At 44.5% G+C, this 18,423-nt stretch overlaps 1 protein-coding gene across 1 annotated transcript in view; it reads right to left on the bottom strand.

Moving 5' to 3' along the window:
* RCOR1 (REST corepressor 1) overlaps nucleotides 1–18,423 on the bottom strand; it is an 82,989-nt gene that overhangs the window by 24,479 nt on the left and 40,087 nt on the right. The window contains exons 4-5 of the mRNA XM_031592965.2: nucleotides 18,326–18,409; nucleotides 693–745 (exon numbers count right to left, since the gene is read on the bottom strand). Of these exons, the coding sequence (XP_031448825.2) occupies nucleotides 693–745; nucleotides 18,326–18,409 (137 nt within the window). The remainder of the gene's footprint in view (nucleotides 1–692; nucleotides 746–18,325; nucleotides 18,410–18,423) is intronic.

Here is an 18,423-nt window from a genome sequence, read left to right as displayed (position 1 = left end):
GCTCAGAAAAACTTCCCAGTCGCAACTCATCTCTCTTGACAAGTGTTGAAATTGATGCTAGTTACAGAGAACATCAGTACACAGTCCTAGACCAAGAAAAGGAGAGGTCTGCCCCCTCAAAGCAGGATTTCAATCTCTAAGCTAAGGGCACTGGTTAGCCTTAGGGACAAGCTAGACACCTGAGCTGTTATCTGTGAACTGCAATACAGTTTTCAATGCAGTGTTAAGGTAAAAAGGCCTGGATATTGGCTTGTGATGGTTCAACAGCTCATTAATAACTGCCAAAACATCCATGAAGCAGAGGTGGAGCAGTCAATTAGAAAATACAACACAAGCAGGCAGCTGTCCAAAGATGAGCTTCCCCACTAACCAGTCTTTTTCATGATGTTTGGGGGTTTCAAAAGTTTTCAATGGGTGGTCATCACAGGAAGCATAGTACCCATGGCCTAACTCTGCTAGAAATTATGATGCTGGTTTTGTTTTTCTCGACTTCTTATGCTAAATTCAGGGTGAGCTTTATGCTCCCAGATGACAGGTCACCATTGCGAACAGCCAGTTTAGGGAGAAGCAGAAGAGAAAACAAGCAGTACAAAAGGGAAGAAAGAGGCACTCGTAGGCAGCCACTTTAAGACAAGTTTCAATATCTGCTGAAGACAACTTTTAAGTAGGGTAAGTATTCAAAGGTTTATTACCTGTTCCATATTGTATCCATGCTTCTCTTTAGCAATGGCAATATATTCATCCACTGAAAAACAAAGAGAAGAAATAAGGGCATTTCATACAATGATCTCATCTTCTCTCCCCAGGCTAAAACCCAGTTCTGCATCTCTGACTTCAATCATGGTCACTGTATCCTCCACAAAGAACTCTGGTGAAGAGCTACTGAATCCAACAATTCAAGAAAGGAAGGAAACAAAAGAAAAACAGACACCTCGCTCCATAACAAGCTTAAATGATACATAATACTTAAGCCAGTAACATGAAACATCATATATAATACTCCAAAACTACAGATATTTTTGAGTTAAAAGCACAAGCCCTTCTTCTATGCTTATTTACTTGCTGAAGAGTTTCTAATACGGATCTTGTTCACCAGAGTATATAGACATGAGTTTCTCAAAGAGATATGAGCATCTCAATTTTTTTTTCTTTAATTCCCCCACCCCAAAGCAGCTGTTTACTTGAGAACAAAACACTTAAACGCAATCCATACCTTCCAATACTACCAGAATCCTAGTGCTGCACAATCACTGCAGATATCTTGGCAAATTAGTCAGGTCCTATTCTCATGATACAATTCTCATCTTGCATCAAACCCACCTCTATGAATTATTAGGCCCTTGTGAGCTTTTAACCTTTATAACGTGAGGATGCCCTGAGGAGTTATATTTTGTATGGATGGGACTAAAACCCAAATGTCTATTTTAGTATGAGTGACTGAGCTTACTTTACATCCAACTGCACCCATTTGAGGACAAGATCAAAGTCAGCAGCACTCAGTGCTGTTCTGAAATCCACAGCCTTGTGCTTGGTCATCACTTGATGCACCAAAAAGATAACATCCTTAAAAACAACGTGAGACTCCCACTTCCCCTGATGGAGCAAAGCATGCTGGAAGCAGTGGTTGACCGTAAGATCCCTGATGTGCAAGTCCCCCGGAAGGCTTCAAATAGGTAAGCACAGCCAGAATTCACTCACATACTAATTTTGAACTTCAAGGCGAGTCACTTAATAACGAGTTCAAAAATCCCCTCTGCAGATACTCAGGGAGGGATGCAGTGACATTCCTGTGCTGAGCACCCTACTCCCATAGCGACATGGAGAGCATGCGCAGCACCCAAGAAAGGAAATGAGGCTGTGAGCACTGCAGCTGAGGAAGCCACAATTCCCACGGTTTGTGCCTCATGATTAACTTCAGCTCTCACATGTGCTTCTCCCACTTTTTTTTTTTTTTTGCCTTTATGAGAATTCACAGTGAGTCTGTGGCATTTCTTAAAGTCATTTCTTCACACTGGGGCACTCCTCAATTCTTTTCTTCAACTGAGAGACCTAAGCAGTGAGCTCAGTAATTATGGGGCAAAACAGAGGGTAGATCAGAAAAGGCACAGTCTCTTCTCAGCCTGTCATCATTATAAAGAAATAAAAGTTAGGTAGTTAAAGCAGACACCCTACCTTATCAGACAACACCAGTTGTTCATTTGGCAACAAGATGCATTAACTAATTTTCACACAAAGGTGTTGCAAAAAAGCGTTTCTAAGTGCCATAGGAAAGTCTGTTGAGAACACTGTTGGGGCCACATGTTGTGGCAAGAGAAGAGCATGCATGACATACAGGCACAGTCAGCATGGGTGCAGCAGCACGTCAGCAAGGACACCCTACTGAGCTCCAGCTCTCCCAAGCTCCTACATGCTCTCCCCACTCACCTGAGCACAATGGGCACTCCCAAAGGCTGACAGAACTGCTGTTGGATCATGTTCAGGAGGGGTTCAGTCAAAGTTTTATTAGCCCTTTGAGGAAAGGTGTAGCCACGGCCATTCATTTGCACCCCTGCAGCACAAACACATCTGTCTCTCCAAGTCAGCAAATTGTTTCTAAGGGACAATAACTATCCCTTCTTGCATTATGCAAACATAAAACAGTTGCACAGACTGTGGAGGTGACAGAAGCTGACTGAAATTGCTGCATTGCTTAATTGAACATCCTGTGAATTACAGAAGGGTAGGAACCAGGTAGGAACCTCTGAAGCCAGCTTTGCTACAGGAAAGAAAAAGCTTGCAGACCCACACCCTGGGGGACAAGAGGATCCAGGAGGATTGCGTGGGGACAGCAAAGGGAACTGCCTCCTCCTCACACACCGAGCAACAAAGGGAACATCAGCAGGATGTGGGCAGATGCGCAACTTCTGATGCTCCCAGACTTCATAACCATACCAAAAGCAAAAGCTGCCAGGAAATCCTAAGTGCGGCATTTCCCAGTACTTCAGCTAAGTACTCTTGGCTTCCTCAGGACAGGTATTCCACATGCAGTGCTATATATTTTGTCTGAGGGGGAGGTGAAGGAAGGGAGAGGGAAAGGAGCTGAATTCTCTGAAGTCCAAGGCTGAATTAAGCCCCTGAATGCTAAGCACTGCTGCATTAACCAGCTTATTTTCACTGTAGAAAGATCCACAGTTCCTGATTTGACTTCAGCGTCTTATCCTTTAACATATGCAGAAAAGAGATGAGGTCGTTCTCCTCTTCAGCATATTAGCTTGCTTACGCCAGATTATTATAAGCAGCGAAAGCTTACTTCTTCCTCCCCACGCTTCCCACTCCCCAAAATCATAGTGGTCTTTTCTCTCCTAACCCCACAAGGACATTAGCAAGGATTCCCCATACCAATAGGACTTTTCTCGAATGAAGTCAGAATGCCACAGGGCCAAATAGCCTATCAGCAATCTGACATGGTGAAAGGAGACAGGATGCTTTTCTTGTCTTGATGGGGGCTGTGTTATACCTCACTGTTACATGGGAGGAAGAGAGAAAGACAACAAGGTCATTAACCAACCACAAGCACACAGGAAAGCTCCTTCTAGAAGCATCTGCAGGCAAAGAAAAAATAAGACAAGGAGTATACCATGTACTTTACTCTGGTACACAGACAGGCAACGAGCTGATATAGCCCATTTTGCTTGTCATTTCTCAGCTAATCATGGGCTCATTTGCTTTGACGCTTGCACCATCTGAGAGGTCTGACAGTCTCTTGAGCAATCCCTTCGATTACTCCTCTTTACCATCCCCCTACATACAAAGTGAGCAAGAAAGACCATGGCACCAACTGAGTCACAGGATCCCTTTAGTCTCTCATACCAGTAGAGCCTGGAATTGCCACGAGCTTAATGTTTCACATGCCATGCAAGATAAATAAGTGCTCTCTTCCATCTCTGCCTTCCCAATGCACTTCCAGCAAGCCCAGGGCAGCAGGCACGTGAAATTCTGCTCCACTGCATTTCAGTGGCATTCAGTCATGCTCAGCGTGGAACCCACCAATCTGTTTAGACATCAGAGCTCAGCGCCGGAGGAGCCTGGAGCAGAGCCCTGCTTGCACCAGGAGAGACAGCATGCCAGCATGGCTCTTAACTGCTTTCCAGAAGAGTGAGAGCAGAAGTGCAATCTTGTCCCATTCTCCCCAGCATCAGCTATGCCACCACAAGCTTTTCTACCAGCATAACTTTATCCAAACCAAGGAGATGAGAATATCCTCCCTTCCATGCAACCCATTTCTCAATTCTGAAAAGATATTCATACACAGACCAGGCCACAAAGACAACATTTAGATAGACAGTTGCGTGACACAGGAAATGCACCGCTCCTGTGCAGGCTCTTGTTGCTACTAGAAACCAGATGAGGGGAGAAGGACGGAGAACAGAGTAATAAACTGATATTTCTTTACCAGTTTGGCTACATTTCTTATCTTGTACGCATTTTAGCAGTGTGGAAATGAGCAGAACCCCCCCGCCCATCTCACAGTGAGCACTAATGCAGAGAGCTCCTTCCTACAGCTAGCTATGCTCAGGAAGGCTGAAGTAGCACAAAAGGTGGGACATAATGGGAACAAAGAGTTTTGCATACACCATCACAGCAGAGAGTGCTCAGATGCTTAAAAAAATCCCCTCTTCCTAGCACAAGAAGGGAGATGACCAAAAATAAGACGACTAAAGATCCTGAGTATAGCATTAACACAAGGAAGGGATGAGAAAGGAAGCAAAGAAAGATGCTTCCCCTCTGTCATGTAGAAAGAGAAGAGTGTGTGACTCAAATGGTGCCCTCAGCCCCCTGAATGCTGTGATTATTTCTAGATCATATTCTCACACAGCCTTTTTTTCTGCTAACCACCTTCCTACAAGAATTTTTCACTAGAGGCAAAAGAAAGAGGACGCTCCTGGCTGACATGAGCAAACAACTGCATTGCTGATTTTCAGTCCCGCATCCTCAAGCACTGAATTCAGAGATGTAAAACAAGAGCATTAATTTCAGGGTGGGAGAACTCTGAGAAGAGAAATGCCTGAAAGCAAACGACTCCCCTCATCACCATTTCATCAGATGAAGCAATCACTCCAAGTGGGTCTTTTTGGAGAACTCTCCCTCCTCATGCCCCGCAACCAATTTGGTCTTTAAAGACCCCACAAGCATCACATCATGCTCAGTGGACTCACTGACCCCGAGCAGAGTTTGCAGCAGAAGCAGGAGAGCTAAAGCCCACAGAACGCAACAGGAATGCAGAGGTAGAGCTGTTGCTGCAACCTCAGTTCACCCCTATTACTGGGATACTGCAGGAGCTCTGAACACTTTGCATATTACGTGATGCAATACCCTGACAGAACAGGGTGAAATAAGGACAAAAGCAGCCTTCACAGCCTCGGTAACGTGCTTCACAGGGTTTGATCAATGCTGGAACCTGTGAGGAATTTCGGATGTGGCTGTACATCTCCCCTTCTTCTCCCTCTCCGTTCAGAGCAGAAAAAAGTCAAGATCCAGAATAAATCAGTGTTATATAAGGGAAGTAAGGGAATGGGTTAGACATATACATGCAAAATTTTTCCAAATTTCAAAACACAGTTATGACAGCACACAAACAACTAACCACGGTTTCTACCTCGGCTGTAACAGCAGCAGCTGCATTGCTGTCTCATGGCTTCGATGGAACGCTCCTGCCACCTTGTGGCCACAGCACAGGGAGGAAGGCAGAAAAAGCAAGGAATTCAGACAAGAGCCTCACTGAAGTGAGCTGCAACAGGAGGCAGCAGGGAGCAGGCAAAGATCAAAGCGAGATGGGCTTGACCACTTTCCTGGGCAGAATCACTTACAAAAGCAAACAAAACCCACCTACTTTAAAAAGCTCGTACACCTCAGAAAAACTGCTTCATCTTCTTGGCAAGACAAAGTGTGTCAAAGGCAGGAGGAGAGGAGAGCCAGCACAGAGCCATGTTGCTGTCCCTTGCCTCCTCTCAAAACTGGTTCTAGGAACAGGGAGCACCAGTGACTGTGACACAAAGGCTGCTAACACACTTAATGTGACTGAAGGTGTGAGAGGAATTGTGCTGTAGATAGAACTGAGTTAAGGCCTGTGAGCCAAGAGACTGTTGTAACCTCAAGGCAAAGAAAAACAGACCTTAGTTGAGCAGAAACAAGATGGAATGCCCTGCAGCAGGGGCACAGTACCAAGCCAAGGGACTGCACAGCAGGCCTCACACTCCCACCCACCTGGAGTCAGAGAAGGTTGGAAAGGACCTACAAGATCATCTAGTCCAACTGTCCTCCCATTACCACTGCTACCACAAGCTACTAAACCATATCTCATAGCTCCCCATAGCTCAGATTTCACTTGTACATCACAGTCTTCACCCCTCAGCCACCTCATCCCTCCTGGGAGCACAGACATCTGCATGAATCCCCAAGGAACTGGGCTGGAAACACGATCCATACGAAAAATAGCCTATTCCTGCTGTGCTAGCACCCTAACCCAAGCTGGAGTGAAGTCATACAATCCCCGAGTGGCTTTAGTCAAAGATACTGAGATACTCATGAGAGCCCTCATGAGTAGCTGCTGTCAGAAGAGGCAATCCTATACACTGCCAGCTGGGCAGGCTTTCTCCCTTATTTGACTTCAGTAAGCCATGTAGGCTAGCAAAGAAACACATCTATTAGCCATCTTTTTTCCCCTTCTTAATCCCCACCCTTGCATGGCCAGGGGGAAGCCCAAAGCTGAAGCTCCAGTGATGGCTAAGGACCTGACCACCTGCCTTTCAGCTCTGCTGCATCAACAAGAAGGCTGTACTGCAGACACAGTTGTACTGAAATCCAGCACACTGTTTGCAGCTTGTCAGAACTATTTCAAGCTGTTTACCAGGAAAGGCCTTTTGCTAGCATGCATGTTTCTTTTAAAGCTTTTACCAACACAGGTTTGTTCCTAAAGTTGCCCCCTCAGTTGATGCTATCACATCATGGCAAGAAAAGCTCAGCTGCTGCTTTTGGTACAGATGCACTGTGTGTGATGGGGGGAGGAAGGTGTTAATGAGGACTACCAGAAGGAAGGAAAGCCAGCCAGCTATTTACACTTACCTCCCTCACTCTGTAGTGCTGCTACTGCTCTGCCTCAAAGGTCATGATAAGGATGCACATGGAGGACTCTTCTTACACATACAACACACTTCAGCTAGAAATTGTCCTGGTAGCAAATGCTGCTGTTCTGGAGGAACAGCACACCTTCTGCAGAGACCTCCAGATGTCTCCATGCGTACCACAGAAGGGAAGGATGAGGAAGATCTGACAGCCAAGAGGAAACAGTACCCTCGTGACCCAGCAAAGAATAGGCAGAGCCACATCAAATCACTTTGGGAACCTAATTCATGATGTGGGATCTGAGCAAGGCTTGTTCATTCAGCAGTGCAAATTTGGTTCTAAATCAGACAGAGGGACTTGATTTTATTAGATGTAATTAACTAGAGCACATAGTATTGGAGCTGTGTAAGAACACAAACTACTATGCAGTACCTGCTAGCAGGAAGGGAATACTCCATCCCATGTATGACCTTCCAAGACACAGATAAGAAGTCAAGAGACAGGATAGTTGAATGAGGCATATGCCTGAACAACAAAGCAAGTTTACAGAACAGTTCTCCGCATTATTCAATACAATGCTTTCAATTCAGCATGAAGAGTCCTGAAGCCAGATTTATTCTGCTGTCAAACCATGGCTTGAGGTAACTCTAAGGGAAGACTGTACAGTCTCAGATCATATACTTCAAGGCAGGAGCATGCCCATGCAATGCAAATAACATTATCAATACACTTGTGACAACAGGTAGAAGATTAAAAAAAATCTACATTTGATCAGATGGTTCAGTGCAAGAGACATTAACATGGATTAGAAGACTCATTCATCAAGTTTTATTATGTAAATTAATCATTTTCGCACTCCTAAATAACAGCCAATCCAGTGCATCGTTTCCAAAAGACACAGATTGATTACTCTGGGAAAAAATAAAGTGTGTCACACAGTAATGACAGCGTCAGAATGGGAAGCCACAAATTCAGACTACTAGCTGTCTCATGTAAAGTTCATCCTTGGTCTCATGCCTAGAAACATTCTCCAGTTCTTCACATTCACGTTATGCTACAAACACTGAAGTTTGTAGACTGCAAAATGGCTGTATTACTGTTTTGAATTACATCAAACAACAAAATACCATGAAAACCATTTTCTGAATGAGTAAAGTAACTCATGACAGAAACAGCCTCATACACAAAAATAAAAACAAAAACAAACACACAGAGCACTCACTCTGGGTCAGCAGAGACTACTAAAAGGACTGATCAAGCAGCCTGCTGTCATTCAGTCTCAGAAGCCACCAACAAATACCCGGATTCAAAGCCTTCTAAAGAGGACAAAACCTTCCACAAGGATTTTTTTCCCCCACACTCAACAAGATTTTGAGAGCTCTTGCCTAAAATCAGAACAGTTACATGCTCTATCATGGAGGAATAAAAACTCAAAAAAAAACCAAAAAAAACAACCCACTGTATCAGAGCCAAGCTTCCTAAACAGCACAAGTAATTCCACTATGGCACGGCCCAGGGTTTTTGTGCAGCATGAGGGCAGACACACAGAAGGGGTGTGTGGGAGCAGAATAGCCATCAGGTTAAATTACAGCTCATTGTTATTGCTACTGATAATAAAACCCATCACAAGAGAGTAGAAGCCATGCTGACCCCCTTTATAACGCATACAAAGGCAAAAGAAATGAACAATTTGTCTCTTAGCCACCTCCTTAAAGGATGTCACTTAGGTGGATCACACATATCAGGCAAGACAGCAAGAGGAAAAGTCAGAGCCATGCTGAGGAGCTGCCCATGGCAGCTGGAAGCAGGACTGTGTGGTCACCCACCCCCAGCTCCACTGCAGCTGGAACATGAGAAGCCTCTGCTCCTAGATGGCAAGGAGTTCAGTCACAAAGGCAACACTTATAATTGTAGTTATTCTTTGCTTCTGGTCCCCTTCTTTCCCAAGCCCAGCTGGAAGAGAGAGAATGGTCTGGAGCAGATGACAGTTCTCAGTAACCCAAAAGGCCTCTGCACTTGAGTGACAAAAAGTTGTGAAACAAGATCAAAAAGAATAGGGACTAAGTGAAAGCAGCTTGACGTTGGATGAAAACTAATCCTTCAGTTGTAGCTTCTGAAGTATTGCCGAGAAGTACTCCTAGATTTATTGCTAAAATCTCATTTTCAGATGTTTGGGGCTGGCCCCTCCAGAGAAAGTGAGTACCTTCCCACAACAGCACTCTTAGCACTACTACATCTGGATGCTGAGAATCAAGAATTACTTCTCAGACTTACTTGAAAGGCTCCATTATCCCCTGGGTGCAAGAAAGCTAGAAGGGAGCAGAACAACAGAGACAAGAAACTCAACACACAGGGTACTGCATAACTTACAGGTAGCAACATATCCCAAGGGTGGCTGGGCCTCTGACCTCCAGCTGTCTGCCCCATCAATCTACTGAACATTTCTACTCCTGCTTGCTGCAAGAACAGGTCAGCTGCTTCACCACAGAACACGGCAGGCCATGAACCAAGGCAACAAGCAACTGTAGTGCTTCACGGAATTCCTAGTACCTTATTCCCAGACAACAGGAGAACATGAGATATAAAACAGGTTTACATTAAAAACACCATCTCTATTGGAGATCAGAAGTTGCATTTGTACAAACATTCAGACTACCCCACCGTAGACAAGATGGCATTCAGGAACCATAAACGCTCAAGATATCCAATCCTATACTTGCTCATTTGTTGGGTATTTTGTTTCGTTTTGTTTTCTAAACTCCACTTCCAACAGGTCTGAAACCAATGAATTGTAGAAGTGTTTTTATCCCGTCCAAGAGGTTCTTACAGAAAGACAGCAGGCTTACACAGCCTGATCTTGGACAACATACACTTCAAAGTAGCCTGGAAACCAAAGTACATTATGTTGACAGGTATGAAGGTACTAAAAAAGTATATGAAATTAAGTCAGTTTAGAAAAAGACAGCCTACAGATCCACATAGCACATGCTAACACATAGGTTACATACAATGTCCTCTCTTGAAGGCTGATCCTAAAAACCTGCAATAAATCAATGTAATTAACTAGGAGATCCTGGAGTATCAGTGGTAAGTGGTCAACTCCTTTAATCTGATTTAGAAACCCAGGACTTCCCTAGGAGTTATACATATTGTTTCTGAGCTTGCAGTGCTAGAAAATTCAGTTACCTCTACCATTGCATGCATGTGTGTGAGAAGCACATGATCTGAAAATAATTTGAATGTAGAGTAAAAAAAAAAAAAGAGTATGGGAAAATAATCAGCAGGAGCAGTTCTTAATTAGAACAAATAATGCTACAGCATACACACTGTTGTGAGGGAAGTTCTGGCACGCACCCTCAGCCTCCTGAGCTAGCACCTCTGTAAAAGCCATACTCAGCAGTACTAACTCATCACAGCCAACTTATGGCCATGACTTGCTCAAGCATTTGTCAGTAAAGGACATACAAGAGCTCCTCCTTCCTGGACACAGCTCCCACATCCCCACATGCACCCAGTGGTGCTTTTGCTGACTAACCCGCTCTAGGACTGTAAAAGAATAAAAGCTACCCCTCACATGCTGACCCTTATTCTTTCATGAAAGCTACAGTAAGAGAGAAGAGGTCAGAAAAGGAGACCTAGCCCTCTGAAACCCTCAGAGCCTGCCATTCCTGCTGAAGCCAGCAAGGCAGGGACACGCTCAGCCTGTTCCAGGGCTGTGCCAGAGCAGCAGGATGTAGCCACAGCCTGCCAGTTCTCGTTGTACTGGTCCTACAACTTGCACAGCACCTATCAGGCTGGCTAGGACTGCTCCCAAACGCGTTTCAGATCAAGGCTTGCTGCCAGGGTGACTCTTAACACTGCCATCATCACTCCATTACATCCACATCATCTTGCCTCTGAACTTCTCTTATAAAAACGCCTCTTCCTAGTGCCAGCCCTGGTTCAATCCCTGCAGTAGCAACAGTAGTGGCAGCTGGCACCTCCAAACTGGGTCATCTCCACACGTTCAGAGGCCTGTTTCACACTGCAGTGAGAATGAGGAACAAACAGGTGGCAGGAGAGAACAAGGCACATGAGGAAAGTGGGGACTGCCCGCCCTCCCAGCACAGCAGCACGAAATTCCTCCAGGATTACTCAGCTACCTTAGACAAGGCAGCCTTCTCCTGGATACTCATAAGCACAATCTCTTCCTGAGGGAATTTTCTTTGGAGGGGGTGTTGGTTTTTGTTTTTATTATTATATATATTTCTAAACAAATCCACTGTACCTTGGCTGACACACACAAACTAGGTTGCTTTCCCAGCTCTAATACAAACCACTGTGAAAGAGTTAAAGCCTCATCTTCATTTAAATATGCATTCAGGATCCAGAAACATCAACCTGCAGTAAGAATGATGAAAGAGCTGGGCTCTGAGATTTCCACACAGCACTGCAACAGCAACTAGAGCACAGCAGTCAACGAACAAAGGGGAACTGCAGCGAAGTTTGAGGCAGCCCAGCCATTTCTGGGAGACACCCACAGCCTTTGAAGCCTGCTATCTTTTTTGCTGTTTGTAATAATGCCACTTCAAGCATTACCAGTTGCTTCAGCTAACATGAAATACTGTATCCCTTCATCTTCATCTTCTGAGCGTTTGCTTAAGCACAGCAACTGCAGCTGCTGGTAGAAGTGGCCATGACTGCATTATTTCTACAGCTACACTCAAGTAGAATCTTAAATTAAACACCAGTTATCTCATTTCTGGATTCATGGAGTTGTATTCTTCAGTTACTGTATTTGCATCCAAGCTTCACAGCTGCCAGGTTTGCTGCAGAATATGAAATTTGGATTAGGGATAAACACAAACCCAATTCTGCTCTTCCATTAATCCTTTTTGCTGTCACTGGGACAGCAAAAGCGTTATTTCTAGAGAAGGAATGCACAGACAGAAAGATCAGAAGTGGTGCATTGGCTGGGTTTGGATTTTTTGTTTGGTTGGTTGTTTTTTGATTTTTTTTTCTAATTGTTTTGTGGGGTTTTTTTTGGGGGGGAGGAGAGAGGGCTTGTCTTTAATTTTTAATTTTTGTTTGTTTCCTTTCTGTCCAGAGCAACAAAAGGTGAGCATGTAGTTGCAGGCAAGTATTACAGTCCCTTAAGTCCACCCCTCAGACATACCTGGCAGCTAACACTTTTCTTACTATCAAAAAAAAAAAAAAGAAGAAGAAGAAGAAAAAAAAACCCCACCACCACACCTCAGACACAAATGAGCAGAAAACCCCCAAACAGGAAGGGCACAATACATGGACTCCATCTTTTGGAGCCTCCCACAGCACAAATACCAAAGCATAAGCTCTGCACTACCTCCCTGGTGGCAAAGCCTCAGGTGTCCCCACTCTCCCATCCTGGAGCCAAGAGGGCTGCACTCCCACCAAGTGCCAACCAGATCACTACCCCATAATCTTTCAATAAGAGGAAAAGGAGGGGGGAGGGGACTAGTGGAGATCAAACCCACCATTCCAGCCACTTTAAGAATGCTGTTTGCAGCATGTTGGAGAGAGGGGACTTAGAGGAGCTGACATGCATCTGACTGTATCCCCCTCTCTTGCTGCTGCATGCGGCAGGGTTGGAATGGTTCTTGGGTACCTCTGAAGCAATAATCCCTTCCATTTCAAACACATCTTGTTAAATAGAGGCTTCATTTTTTAGAAGTGATTTTATGACCGCTTTCCCCAGTCTAGTCTCTCCCATTTGAGGTTTTCCACTCACATTTATTTATTCCTAGGCACCCTATACCCCAAGAAAATGAGAACTGATAATTGCTTATGGCGTCATACACCCACACAGAATTTAGAAGCCAAAATAAATGAACTTAGGGTGAGAGGGTCCATCCACACAGAAGCCATTCTTAAAACAACCTGCTCAGCTACATGCTGAAAACAGGAACTCTGCACACATTGTGTCGAGTCCTTTCAAAGGCACACTCGGCAATGTGAGAAGACACACATTTTACACTGTCAGTCATTTTAGGTTAGAAAATTCAGACAAAGAATTTTCAAGCTCATGTAAAGTCTCCTTAAAAGAAAATGGAAGAATAACCCAAGCCCATTCTAAACAAAGATTAACCCATGAGCTACAGAGACACTCCCTAGTCACTTAAAAGCAGCCAGCTCTCAGAAAATTTTGGAATCAACCTCTCCATCACACCCAAGTACAGCTACCAGAACTCTCTCATCCCAAAGAGGGCAGCAGGCACACCAACACCCTGCACATGATCCAGACTTGGATGGGACACAGGACTGAGCTCATAGCTTCAGGGTGGAGAACCACTGCTCTGCATCCCCATTCCAATCATCACGAGTGGGTGGCACTTAACTCCAAACCTTGCCAAAACGCACCCCACAGGGTTAACATCCTCAGTAACCATAGCAACCAGCACTCTATCAGAGCCTCAGCTGGCATGCTGCTGCCTTCCCAGCATCCATTTGCAGCACATTTAAGAACCCCCCCCCCCAAACCCCCAATGAGGAGAGCACTCACTGCTACCTGCAGCTCCAGCATTCCTCTGACCCTACATCCTCAGACTCACCCACCTTTCCTCCCCCCCCAAGGAAAAGGGGGGCTGTCTACAGCTTACTTGGACCCCCAGTGTGGGCACAGCATACAGCAGGCAGCCAGCAGCAATCTGGCAGGAGGAGATGCCACAGGGTAACAGTACTGGAGAGCCACCAGGTCAGACAGAGGGACCAGCTGCCACCCTCCTGTGGGTATCAAGGACGGTGCCCATCTCTTCAGCAACACCCCAGCAACAGCAAGTCCACTGGACCCACCAGAACATCCCCCACCTGGTAACAGCAAGAAACCAAAACTTACAGCTACAGGCACACACATTATGTCAGAGCAGACAAACCACTTTCAAAACTGAGCTTATCTCAAGCTAAACAATACATCTTTCTCCTCCTGCAGTTCACCTTTGAACTACAGATGCATGAAAGCAATCATCACATCCCATTCTCCTGCCTGGTTTCCATTCCTTCCTCCTGGGCAGCTGCACTGTGCCAGCACTTACTTATTTCTAAACCAACCCAATGTCATTTTTATGTTCCACCCATTGGAGTACTTGGCACAGAGACAGACACTGCTGCTTTATAAATAGCTTCACACTGGCCCAGCTCTATCCTGCACAGAGTTTCCACAGCATCATTACGATGCATTTCTCACCATCTCCCTCTCCTTCCCCATTTCCCACGTGCCACTCAGAGAGCAGATGCCCACCTTCCACCTTGCTGTTCCTACTCCTCAGTGTCACCCCACACATCTCTTCACGCCCTTCCCTGCCCTCCCTAGCAGTTGTCCTCAGCTGCACCAAGTCTTCAGGAATGTCACTGAGAGCAACCTTTGTTAGAGGTGGGACACCAGCCACAGGACATGGGGTACTTGGAGCACAGCTGGAAGGGGAGTGGTTATTTTAAGTCCAATGTGCAGTGTCTGAGCAATGACCTTTCCTGAAAACAGACTTCTCGCTTCAGGCTAACTTTGTGAACTCAATAGTGTTAGTAACTACTAGGCAAGTGATCCCCCAAATGCAAAAGCCTGGCAGCAGATACAGAACTTTCATACTAATATGGGGCAAGGGAGAAAGTGATTTGTAGGAGGATTAGTGAGGTGGTCAACAAGGCACAACATAAAAAAAGCTAAGCAATCAGTGTGCCAACAGGTTATTTGCTGGAGGGGAGCAGAGAGGAATCTTTGTTTAAATGATTTTTTTCTTGTTTTGTGGTGTTTTTTTTTTTTTGGGGGGGGGGGGAGGGGTGGATTATGGGAGTTGTTTGTTTGTCTAAAATATTCTCCACCATATCCATTATTTCATGGCACCCAGGCAGCAGGTTGCTCCAGTGTGATCACAAAACTGCTCCAGTACGTAAGGCACATGGGACCACAGCAAGTTTTAACTAAGTGTACAAGCCTGGAGCAGACACCCAACAGGTCATCCTGGCTGACACACAAACTTCCATCTTCACATGCAGCCCCAGCCACAAGAACAGAGAAAAGTCCTGTGACTCCTACAGAATTTACCACAAATACAGGCACAGGATGGATCAAAAGTTCTGGAGGACAAATGGAACAAGCAGACACAGGTACCAAAACTCTGCTGATTGGAAGGGTTCATTCATCTGCACTTCAGCCTAAGCACATCCTAAGAACAGATGTGCTAGCTGGGATGCACAGCAGTTACAGCTCAAGGGGGCTGCACCAATCTCCTGGAAAGCACAACTCTTTCCATTTGCTGCTTCATGCAGCTACTGATTTCTCCCCTCCAAGGGGGACACATCACAAAAATCCATTTTGATGCTTAAAAAGGCATAAAAAAAAAAAACGGGAATCCATTGCTTCCAATAGCAAATCACAATTATGAAGAGCACATACTCAGGCATTTCATTTTAACATGTGTGAACTTTTCCTGCAGCCTTTAATTTGCATTATGCACATCTTTTACTATGTCCAAATTCTGAAAATTTAAGCCCCCTTTCAGTCTCTTTTCAATAAGCCGAACAGAAGTGTTCAACATTAAAGCCTATGATCCAAAGTTTTCTTCCTGCAGCCTTCAGAAGCAGCAAACCATTCCAGTGAGCACCTCACTCTTTACATCCCCATCATCTTCCTGGCCAAGCACAACAGTGGAAGTGTTGTCACATTACTTGCTCACTGTGCCCCTAAAATTGCTCTCCCAGCTACTTCTTTCCAAACATCAGCCTTGATGCAGAAGGTAAGAGCAGAGCTGTTAGAACTGAGACTCATAACTCTGCAGTTGGGTCATTAAGAACTCACTATGTAGGCAGCAGTCCAAGCCAGGAAAAAACCCAAAGCACTCCACAAGACTGCAGTAGTCTTCACTTTCCCATCTCATCAATCTATGGCTCATCCTCAATTTCTCTCCACTGCAATCCCATATCAGCTTCCATATCACTGACGGAAATGTGGATCATTGGTCCTATTAGGCATCTTAAGAGACCTCATTTAATTAGGATTCACCATCAACCAATGCCAAAAATTGTAAATGAACACTAGAACAGCTGAAGAGGCTTCCTTTCACAGATACTTCATCTTCATATACCATAAAACAGGTTAGGAAACTCTGCTTGTTATTCATAACAAAGTGCCCTATAGACATTGCAGAATGCTAGGCTTTGGAGGAGGATTACTCAAGGATTCCAGGAAGGGAGACTGAATCAGATTTTCACACAGTAACAAATCAATGTCTGGCTAAACAACTGGCTAAATACATCAGACATAAAGTTATTTCTGTAGATTAATCCATTTCTAGACTCATGGAATAAAAGTACTTATCTTCAAGAGAAATTGTTTTTCATAGGTCATTTTTAAATAACGCCAAGTTGAGACAGGAGTAACTGTTATCTCTTTTGGTACTGAATTAGACAAAGCAATGACCAACCAACTTACTTCTCAGTTTTCTCCCTCCCTACAGAGCTGCCCTCCCCCCCCATCTGTTGAAGCTTTCCTACAACCCCAGGTCCCCTCAGCCACCTCTCCCATCATTCCTTTGTTGTTATTGCTTCTGGATGCTGTTTGACAACCATGTCCCCACACAGTTAGGTGCCCAGGAGATATTTTATATGTTGCATACAGCACAGGAGGGTCATACTTCTTTCACCCCAAACACAGTCTGAAATACTTACACAGTAAGTATTCTGCATCTTTAGGTGGTGAAATCACTGATGTACCTGCACAGTTATCTTGCCCTTATACTCACAAAGTCTCTCCCAACTTTTGTTGTACCAGCAGCAGTCAACTGCTACCTAGCTTTTAAATTAGTCATATTAAATTTTTAATTATTTCTTAGGTTTATCTTCGGGATATCTTAGCTGATACTCCCATAGTTTTGTGTAATAGATCATTTTACTCGATTCCATATATCATCATTCCATTTCTACCTTCCCTCTGTCTTCAAAAAAAACTCATTTCCTATCAGACAGAAATTGAACGTTCCCAAGCACAGCTGAGATTTGCAAGACTCTCACTTGAGAGGCAGCTACAGAAATCCTCTGTCACAGATGACCCATGTAGTCTTTCCTTCTGGTGAAGGCAAAAGTGTTTTGCTAGAAACCTCTGAGAAGGTATATAACAACCATAGATAACTGTCAAGAAGATCCCACTTCTCATCAGTCTTACTTAGATCAGCATCCAATAGCCAGCAGGGAGCAGACAAGACACCCACTGGAAAGGGAGAAGGCAGACATCTTCGCAAAGCCCTTTTCATCTTCAGATCACTGTATAATCCTTTTATAATTTAAGGGGCAACTTCCTCAGCAGACCAAATGCCCCAGGGCAGACCTCAGTGGCTTCCTGGCACAGTTTATATACAGACTCTGCTGCTTTAATTAGCAGAAGCCCCATAACTGCTGTGATGAATCCTAGTCCTTGGATCTAGGGGAAAACCGGTGATCAGTTTAATACTGTCACCACAAACAACTGCAGAAGATAGGCACGTAAAATTTCTTATTCTTGGTCCTAGAGTCAGAAAGCTAAAAAGGAATAAGCACAAAATCAAAAATAGCTCCTTTCATCTGCCTCCTCAGGTTTAGTTACTGTATTCGAACAGCAGCCTTCTAATCAAGAGAGCCCTGCTTGTTCATGAAGAGAACTGTAGCTCAACAAACCTTTCAAGCACTAGTTCTGCCATCTGGCAACAGCTCTGAGACCTGTTCCCAGACACACATACAGAGCTGATAATTGCCCTCACGTGGAATTCCAAGGCACTGCAATTGTTCTGGCATTCAAACCTCCATGAGCTCCAGATGTGAATTTTGTGTCTTTATCAGAAAAAGGTACTACAAATCGCCAGAGATTTCTGCCACCCCCACCTCCAAAATACTTTTCATTTAGCTCTCAGCAGTTATTCACCATCTTCTACAGCACCAGCAGCAAACAAGAATATCGTGTAGGCCTGCAGATAAGCATCGTGAATTCATACCAAGGAAGAAAGTGTCACATTGCTGCTGCTTTCCCCGCATCCATGGATTCGACACACTGAGCAGCTGCCCACTGGGGAACAAAGTTCTTTTCAGGATTGCTTTATAGGCTTTTCTTTTTTCCAATGCTCAAATTCATTTCAAAGCATAATGAAAAGGTCACAGACATAACCTCTGTACTAAAAGTGGCACCTTCATATTCTTTAAGCTATATGTTTAAGAGAAAGAAGAAAAAGGAGAATTTGAAGAGACTTACGTTTTGCTTCAGAGAGATTCTGATTAGGCGACCAGACCAGCATGCCGAGGTTCTCTCTCTCCTGACTTCGTCTGGCAAGTTTGGCTTCAGAGAAAACA

This window comes from Phasianus colchicus, chromosome 5 (genome assembly GCF_987193195.1).
Source record: "Phasianus colchicus chromosome 5, bPhaCol1.hap1.1, whole genome shotgun sequence".
NCBI classification, from domain to species: domain Eukaryota; kingdom Metazoa; phylum Chordata; class Aves; order Galliformes; family Phasianidae; genus Phasianus; species Phasianus colchicus.
Note: the sequence above shows the minus strand (reverse complement) of the source record. Positions and strands in the feature narration are given on the sequence as shown.